This window comes from Labrus bergylta, chromosome 21, assembly GCF_963930695.1.
Source record: "Labrus bergylta chromosome 21, fLabBer1.1, whole genome shotgun sequence".
Classification (NCBI taxonomy): Eukaryota; Metazoa; Chordata; class Actinopteri; order Labriformes; family Labridae; genus Labrus; species Labrus bergylta.
In genome coordinates this window covers 4,862,339-4,871,729 of record NC_089215.1, presented here as the reverse complement: position 1 = coordinate 4,871,729, position 9,391 = coordinate 4,862,339, and the positions used below count along the sequence as shown (strand labels likewise).

The window sequence follows — 9,391 nt, the reverse complement described above, 5'->3', positions numbered from 1 at the left end:
TTTTTTTAAACATATGTCAGTTTGTATGGATTCAAGCATTCATTATATTTTATGTTCAACATTTTGTGTTGCGTGTAAAGTTCACTGTATTTCTTCATATTTTGCTAATTAAAAAGTTTATAGTGAATACAGTTCAGTCATTGACTTAAAAAAATTAAAATAAATGTGGGAACATATCTTTTGTCATGACTCTTTGAAAAATTTTTTAAATGTCCTTGCAACATTTTTTCCACTGTAAAAATAAACAAAAACATGATTTTGTGATTGAGCACTAGGAAAAAAATATGTTAACTGAAAGAAAACATTTAAAATTTGACTTAAATAAATTAAAGTTATTGGGTTATTTTGATCATATCTCTGTAAATTATTGTACTGACGTCACATATGGTTAAAACAATATTTAGTACCCTACATAGTAAATGCTCTTATCTTACTGGGATGTTCTGCGTCTCAGTGTCCCGCCCACCTGGCATCTGATTGGCTCCTTGTCTTGCACTCTCCTCATCACATTGGTCAGGGAGATGTCTGTCAAGCCACCTGACGTGCGAGACAAGTTTACAACTCTATACACGTGCGGCTGGTACATCAGGGCTCGCGGTGGCATCCTACACAGAGGAAGGACAGAGGAGAGACCTTATTACCTGAGGCAAACACACATCGGTGGACTCTGTGGGGCTTTTGTTTTCGCAGTTTCCTGTCACTTTTGGACGTCCTTACCTGAGCTCAGCAGGTATCATTTGGCACTTTTTTTGGGGGGGGGGAGGTGAAAAGACAGGTGTTTCCATCCACAGCAGTGGAAGAAGACTCAATTTCCGTTTTTTTTTTGTTTTTTTTAATGGCAAGAAGTCTCGGTTATGTGTGCCTAGCATGGCTGTGGCTCCTGCACCGACCACCCAGGGACCGGTATGGCTTTTAGCCGCATCAGTAAACTGGACCCCCCGTCCCGAGGCATCTTCAGGAGAGCGGCGGTCATGCTGTGCTCCCTCCTCACCTCCCTTCTCCTCCTGCACTGCCTCACGGAGCGCTGCGGCACCTCCTCGCCGGTGAAAGCGTCCTCCAGCCGGGTTGAGGGACATCATAATGAGGACTTAGGAGGGTCGATAAGGAGTAAAAGACTGCTTTATGAATGGACAGCCGGGTCTGAGCTGACAGGCTACGGGGCTTCCAGGCGCTCCTCGCGGGTTCTCGCGGATGAGCAGACGCCGGAGCAGCCCGAAGAGTCTTTCATGTTGCCGCCTCCGGATTTGGTTGCCTCCAGGAAAGTGTCGCCCAGGTTCGCAGGTAAACTCAGTCCGCTCGGGGAGGGGAGCAAGAAGCTGCCACAGGCTCTCATCATCGGGGTGAAGAAAGGAGGGACCCGGGCCCTGCTGGAGTTTCTCCGGGTCCATCCGGACATCAGAGCTGTGGGAGCGGAGCCGCACTTCTTCGACCGAAACTATGACAACGGACTGGAGTGGTACAGGTAACTATTTAATTAATTTGCTACTTAATGAGTTAAAACGAGACGCAAATCCTGAAAATTGTTTATATTACTGACTTAACTGTAAAAGTATTTAGAGATGGTTTATTAACATCCCTGTGAAAACTTCTATTATCTCTAGTTAACCATGATAGATCGTGTTTATCCAACTTTTTATTCAACCTGCTGCGACATCACTGATAAAGATTAGTGTGCATAACCCAGATATCTTTACTCAACATCTTTCTTACCGAGTCGGCTTAATTGCTGTTGGATGAAGAAACACCGTGGACAAGCCTGTTGATTTATTACGCCACATTAAGCCTGACTTCATGAGATGTTATCAGGCTGCTCATTTTGTTGCACATTTTCGGGTTGACTGCACCTTTGTTACACCCTAGTCTGGGCTATGGTGGAATACATTTACGACTTGATTTTGCTGGACGAGAATTTATCTCAACATTCATAAAAGTTAATTTAATTTAAGTTTTAGTGGTCTTACTTTTCTGCAGATCACTGTTTTGTCTAAGCACAAGTAAACACACATGTTCACTCTCAGTAGAAGTTTTAGCGAAGTTTTTATGAGATGCATTTTCTACAGCATACTTGCTCAGTCAAAATAAGCTTCAAGACACTTGACTTAAAATAAAATATAACGAGCATTATGCATATTTGTCATACTGTCAAAATAAAATCCTTAAACCCTTTTTTTTTTTGCAAGTTACAGAAAACTAAAACGAGCATGTAATAAAAAAAAAAACATGTCATGTTTTGCTTGTTAAAAATGAAAACCTCTTTTGTCCATGTGCTGACTAATGAAAAAGGTTCATCACTCTTAATTTACACAAGCTCTGCAATTTTTTTATCCCAAATAAATGTCAGAAGTTTTACGAGTTAATTGAACTCTGGAACATAATTTAATACACCAAACTTTGGATAATACTATAAAAAATATTCCCTTTCTTAGAAAACCTGCTGGCTATAAATTATGATAGGCTATATCATGTCAAACCCTTTTTTTTTTTTTAGTATTAATTATTTTTTATATGACATATTAGTCTGAATCACAGACCCAGTTTAATCTTGCCTTGACACAAGACAAACTTCAGAAACACTACCACATGAACACTGACTCTCCCTCATTGCTCCATCTCCTTATGGAGGAGGTTTGTGCTGCTTTTCCTCGCTCAAGTTGAATTTTTGTGATCGATATCATCTGCCACGGCGAGTGTGTGTGTGTGTGTGAGTGTGAGTGTGTGTGTGTGAGTGAGTGTTGTGTGTTCACATTTCCACAGGCCCGTGGGGAATAATGGCTCTCCCTCTCAGTGGTTCTCTGTCTAATGGGGCATTGCCGACATCGCAGCTCTGTTATTAAGAAGGATTAGGGCCATAATGAAAGGTTACCTGAGTGTCTCTGGAGGTATAATTCACCTTTTGATTGAGTTAACACTACACACAGCACCCTCTAAAAGCCTGGAGACAAAACTTTTACTCTCCCTATCCGACAACTCCCTCCATGCCCTTCTCGCTTCCCCCTCCTCTCCTCCCCCACAAACACTCTGGCTCTCCACCATCTCCCACTCACACACCTCCCTCTTTGTGCCTCTCTGAGAGTGAACACTCTCTTTTCCCCATCACTCTTTCACACCCTTCTGTTTACCTATTCATCCATTGTGGGGTTTTATATCCAAGAGGGTCCCATCCATCCCAAGGAGTTGCCAAGATTCTCTGGAATTTGGACCGTGCCTCCAAGGACGGACCTTTAGTGCCGGTTTCCTCTTAATGCCGTCCATTTAAAGAACACAAGGACCCTTGAAATGAAAAGAGGAATAAATAACTGTTACAACAGCGTGGCCCACTTTGTAGGAGTTCATCTTGTCCGCTCTCCTCAACAACGCCTGAGAGTTTTCTCTCTGACGGTTTTTCTGCGGAAGCTTTTGATTGAGTCGCATTTATCTGAAGTTGTTGATGTTGTTGTGTTGTTCTTCTAAAGTGCTTGTTGAAACTAGGAAATCAGCCCGATTGCATCTTTAATTTAACTAAATCACCACAAGCTGTACTCCCCCCCCCCGAGACACTGTCATGTATCAATGCTTTTAAGAGATGACATGTTGGATGTGCTCAAGTTGAAGAACAAACTCCAAACAAGCCTCGGACGTGATAAAAAAACTCAATAATCGCGTCCTTAATATGAAGAACACTAAAATACTATCTTTAGATGTTTGCAGACAAGAGGCTAAGGATTAAAAAATTGAGGCGTTAAAGTTGAAGAATGAACAACAAAGACAAGGAGCTCCACAGAAGTAATATAAATACTTTCCCTTTAAAGTTAAAATTATAATAATAAATACAGTTTATGTTTGTAGAAAAGAACGCCAGGAAGGAAAGAAGTTGAGGAATGAACTTCCAAATACTACTACAACAAAAATAATAATAATTAGCTTCACAACTGTCCAAAACAAGTTTTAAACTCAACATTAATTTAAAACAAAGACCGTCTTTATGTTTGTGGAGAACAAGTGCAGGTTTTAAAGTGACTGTGTCAAGTTTTAGGAATAAAAGCTCTGCACATGCTCAGTACAAGCTTGATAACTTCATGATATTCTTTAAAAGCACATTGAGCTCACGGTAAAGCACACTGAGTTTATGTTTTTAATGGAGTATGCTATCCATAGAAAATTGGACTTGATTCCAATTTTAATTAATAAAATATGTATTGAAATTTGTACAAAACAAGGGCGGGTTTAAAGCTAATTTGTAAAGTAAGGGAGCAAACTCTCAAATCCAAAGAAAGTGCTTCAAACATGTCCCGTAGGCTACATGCTTGAAAATAAAAAAGTGCTGTCCTTCTAAATTCAGAAATACAAGACTATCTTGATGTTTACAAAAAAATAAAGGGCCAGGTTTGAAAGCTTAACTTTGAAAGCTCTCCCAAATACTAAAAACCAAAACACTTCCAGGCTTGTCTAGAAGAAGCGATGTGTTGATGCTTGAAGGAAACAAGTCCATGTTTGAAATCTAATATGTGTCAGTTCATGTATCAACTGTCAACAACTAAGAAGCGGCTCCACAAAACGTACCTGAATGTGCTGTGAACTCAAAGCGACTGTCCTTTAAAATATATTAAAGTAAAATAATCACAATGTGTTTATGTTTGTTGGAAACAAGGCGAGTTTTCTGTGACTAATCACTGTATTCAATTAGCTTAAATTATGGGATTCCTTTCATTAGCAACAGTGAAGACTTCAAAACGTAGACGCTTCCGTCTCTGGAGACTCTTTGTTTATTTGATACACGTCCTCAGCGTGAATCACTCGTCTCCGTCCCTATGGGAACGTGTGGAACAAACTTTTAACACGTCTAAGCTCTTAATGTGACGTGGCAGCATCTCCAGCCCTCCTTCTTTTCCCAGCTTTTTCTCTGAATTATACTTGTCTTCTTCGTTGTGGGAATTTTCCATCAAACCGGCCCCTGAAGTCGCACACCACCCAAAGCTAGGACGCAACAAAAAAAAAAATCTGTAATTTATTGAGACGGATAAAAGTTGTCGTTTTGACGGCGCGGCTGTCGCGGCATGAAACATTGGTAGCTTTAAACTTTTATGTTTCCAAAGACTCCAAACAGTCGGGTAAAAAAAAGTCATATTCAAGTCTTGGTGACAACTTTAAATCGTTTTTTCACATCTTAGTGAGTTCTTCGGGGTGTTGAGGATGATTGCAGCTCTCTGAATTCTTCCTTTTTTGTGCTCCTTAGTTCCTTGAGACTTTAAGGCCTTTTGTCAAACAGGAAACCAACACCGGACCCAATCGCCCGCTCAGTCAGTGTTACATTTCACTACACATTTCTCTGCGGTGTACCCGTATAATCACATACAACCTATTAGGCTTTTGTTGTGGAAATGGACACTCAGAGTGAACAAGGAGGTCAAGCACAAACACTGTGGACTAAAGCAGAGGTCCATGCTGCAGAGCGGTCGGTATTGTGTTTTTGGGCTACTTGGGTTACTGAACGGCCGGCTTTCACCTGTCTAGACCCAGCTGCGGTCCCCGTTTGAAGTGTGTAGACCGGTTGGATTAGCCTTCACCAGATCCCTTAATGGGTTAATTATCCTTCCTAAAAACATGTCTGACCTGTTAACACAAGGGCAGTGTGCCACCAACCCCGACTGGTGTGTATTTATCCAGACAAACAGTCAGAGTACACGCAGCGATACACGAATCAGTTCCTGTTATAAAGTCCACTGAACGTCTAAAACAAATAACCACTTTGAAAAATAAAAACAGTAAAATATTCAGAAAAAAAAAAAAAAAGACAAGGGAGTTTATGTCAGGAAAACTTTTGTGTAAAGTCCAGATTTTCTTGAAATGTTTTTCTCTGTGTTTGCGGAACTTAAAAAGCAAATGAAAAGAAAACGCTCAGTTGGAAAAAAATCTGAAAATTGACATTTAATTCGGGGGTTTTCCCTCTCTAGAAAACTGGCCGTATTTGAAAGGACATTTTGCAAAGGGTATTAAAAACGGAGTCTGAATCATGAAAGAGTGATTCGGGGTCAGAGAGCGGCAGGGTGGATCTGATCTGTGTTTCTCGGCTGTTGGGTGGTCTGTGAGGCAAGGCGGTTTTAAAAGCGGAGACTCAAAATACCTACTTCAATTACAATAATGAATGGATGCCACATTGTCTTCATTAGTGATCAGGATTTTTGTTCTTCATCAGGCTATGAAGTGGGTTTTTTTTTTTTCACACCCATATCGTGTTGCAAAGAAAATAAAATTACACACGTCAAGTTCTGATGGTTAAAGTCTGAATTCACAAGGTTTTAATTTAGGGGCTGACTTCCAAGTTTCTGATTTGTTGGCTGTGTTTAGAGGTCGATGTTAATTGATTTGGTGGCAGAGTTTTAAACTCTCGCCGTGCTTCGCTCCCATTTGGATGTTTCACTCGCGAGTGTGAAGAGGCTCGGAGGAGGAGCGGTGGAAAGCATGACACGACGCTAAAAGGGAGAGGCTGGATGTGAACGGTGAAGTAATAACAGAACGAGCTGCATGACGTGTACGGCTGTAAAACAAAAGAGTTGTACATGCATGTGGACAAGTGCTTCACCATGTAGTCATGGCAAAACCACATACCAACAAGAGGCCAGATTTAACAGTGACCCCTGTGTGTGTTTGTGTGTGTGTGTGTGTGTGTGTGTCCATATTTATGTGAACATGCAAACTGGAAGCACCTTCAGTGTATTTTGGCGCTCGCTGCAGCCCTTGGATGATTTGAATTAAGCAATTGAACAAAAAGCTTTAAATGTAAACCTGGTTTTCCATTAAAGGCAGAATTTGTAAGTAGGAACATGTTTTCTGACTTGTTTGTGACCACTAGATGTCTGCTGTTTTACATCGAACGGACACAATCATGTTATTTTTGGCCGTCGCAATTTTGGTTTTAACTATTTATTTTGTGTGTCGTTAAGTTTTTACCCCCTACTCAGTTTCCTACAGATTGTATACCAACTCTAAAACACCTCATTGAACTTTATATATAAGAAATATAAACAATCTATAGATTTTTGGATATGTTATTCAGCAAGTATAATTTTCCCCGTGTGAATCCCTCAAATGTATCTCCAGTTAGACTTTGAAAAGAGCCATTTGTTTTCGGCATTCCTCCACAAGCACGGACGAGATTTTAAAAACAGATTTCACCTTAATTGCTCCCCTGGTTGTTTTAGCCTATTCTGACACTTCATTGGAAAATACAAGCAGAAATGAAATATTCTTAAATCTCCCTTAAATATGGCGGTGGGGGCTAAGTTTCTAACGTAGAAGATGTGATTCATCATGAACTAGGAAAGTCGGAATTTGATTTTTTTCCAGAATTTTTTTTTCCTGAGATGAGATTCCCATTATAGGTCTACCTTCATGTGTTTTTGAAAATAAAACTTCTCTTGCTGGGGAGCCTCAGAATGTCTTAACTCATTGAATGGTAGATTAGCTAAAAATGCATTTTCATAGAGTCTTTTTACTTTAATGGAGTATTTAGTGGGTCTGTTTTGTTCCGGAGCTCAACCACATCCGCACGCTTAGGAAACAGGTTTGCGGACGGCAGGTGTAGTTGAGAGGACTGACGGAGGTGGGTGTAGGGGTCACGTTCAGGGGTTGTTGAGGGCACACACACACACACACACAAACACAGCGGACGTAATGTGATCACCATCCTGAGCATGAGCCCGGAGCTGCCTTTGGATTGTGAAAGTGATTATCAGGGAGTATAATTGTAAAACCAGGACCCTCACCTCCTGCTGTAAGCATGCAACCCACCCATGGCTGTAGTCCCCCCCCCCCCCTCCTCCTTGCCAACTCCTTGACCTCTGCCACCCCCACCACCAACATCTTTGCGTACCCTCAGCAGCTGACCCTTGGAGGCCCCGTGCAAGGGAGGCCAATAGAAGCAAAGGGGGCTATCCAAAGCAGTGCCTGTCAGCAGCTGCCCTCTGGCATCCTGGGAATCTGCCCCCCGATGGGTGAGTGAGGACAGGGAGCAGGTGCAGGGCGCTCTGTAGACACCACCTGGATCTCCACCAGGCACTCGCACCTGATGTATTCACCTGACACACCTAAAAAAAGAGCTGTTTGTTGACTGCTTGAAACCTAGCAATGAAGAAGCCAAATGGTCCGCTTCATACAAATATTCCAGGCCTCAGGGATCAGGAGCTCCGGGAGCTTTGATGAGCATGTGCAGAAAGGGAGAATGATTGATCACGGTCGGGGGGGGGGGGTCACCCACGGGGCTGCCAAAGATTTTGCCACCCTCAGAGTTCACAATGCCAGCAGATGGTACTGTAACTTTAAGATCAGGTTACATTGTTTCTAGGATTCAGTTGTTTGTTCACTTTTGGGTTTGTGTGTACTCTATAGGCAGAAACCTGTTTGACCTCATCGTCTCTAAGACGCATTGAGCTTAGCAGCTGTTGCTCTTTTTATGAGGTATTAGCCTGTACTTTATGAAGCATTTATTTCAGGGATTCATATTGCTGAAGGAGAGCTTGAGGTTACTTTTTTTTTATGTCCTTGAGAGTACAAAACACCAGAGATGATCTGATAAGGATAACAGGGATAGACATGTCTCTTATACAGGATTAAACATAGAATCAACTAACATAGAGTACACCAATCACTAATCTGATACATTTCACAAGGGAAATTTTTGTTCCAATATAAATACATTTGTTGTTACTCACTTGATAGCGTTCTTGTCACGTCACACTCTTGTAGAACCGCCCACCTAGGAGACGAGAAAGGAATCCTACCGCTGCGAGCTGCGGAGAAGTTGCCGGTCTAAGTTGTTGTCAACTTTTTTTAACCAGATAAATTTTTTAGATTTTAAACGAAAGGCAGTTTTTGTTCAGTTTTATCCGCTTACAGACGAGGAGAGAGGTCCGGGTTGTGCTTCTACAGAGTCCCATCTGAGAAAAAAAACAAACAGGGAGGAGGAGATTGTGGATTAATGCTGTTAGACGCCCGTTTATTAACGTTAACTAAGTAGCACTCGGCTATGATTTCATGATACACTTTTTGCCCTTCACTTCCCAAATGGCAGCATTGTTGACCCAGCCAAATTTAAATACATAAAGCTGTCCTCACTTCTGTAGGTTTTCATTCTGGGGGCGATGTTAGGGAAAATATTCTCCTCTAGATATTGTAAACATCCCCAAAGTGAAGTTCTTCAAGAACTTGGCTGTTTTTAGCCTTTTTGTAATAATTTCCTGTTCCTAAGGGTTTCTTCCTCACCGAAATAAACACCCAGTAAATATAACCCATTAAAACCCATCTCTCACTGATGCTCATTAAGAGCCACAAAAGAAATTGTTATGTATTCCTACATTTTTCGCAGTTATGCTCCAACATAATATTGAGATAATGAAAGATATGACTTTAGCAGTCA

General features: G+C 41.3%; 1 protein-coding gene across 1 annotated transcript in view; it reads left to right on the top strand.

Moving 5' to 3' along the window:
- Positions 1 to 588: 588 nt before the first annotated feature.
- LOC109981851 (heparan sulfate glucosamine 3-O-sulfotransferase 3A1) overlaps positions 589 to 9,391 on the top strand; it is a 34,647-nt gene continuing 25,844 nt past the window's right edge. The window contains exon 1 of the mRNA XM_020630823.3: positions 589 to 1,462. Coding sequence (XP_020486479.1) covers positions 906 to 1,462 — 557 coding nt within the window. The 5' untranslated portion in view covers positions 589 to 905. The remainder of the gene's footprint in view (positions 1,463 to 9,391) is intronic.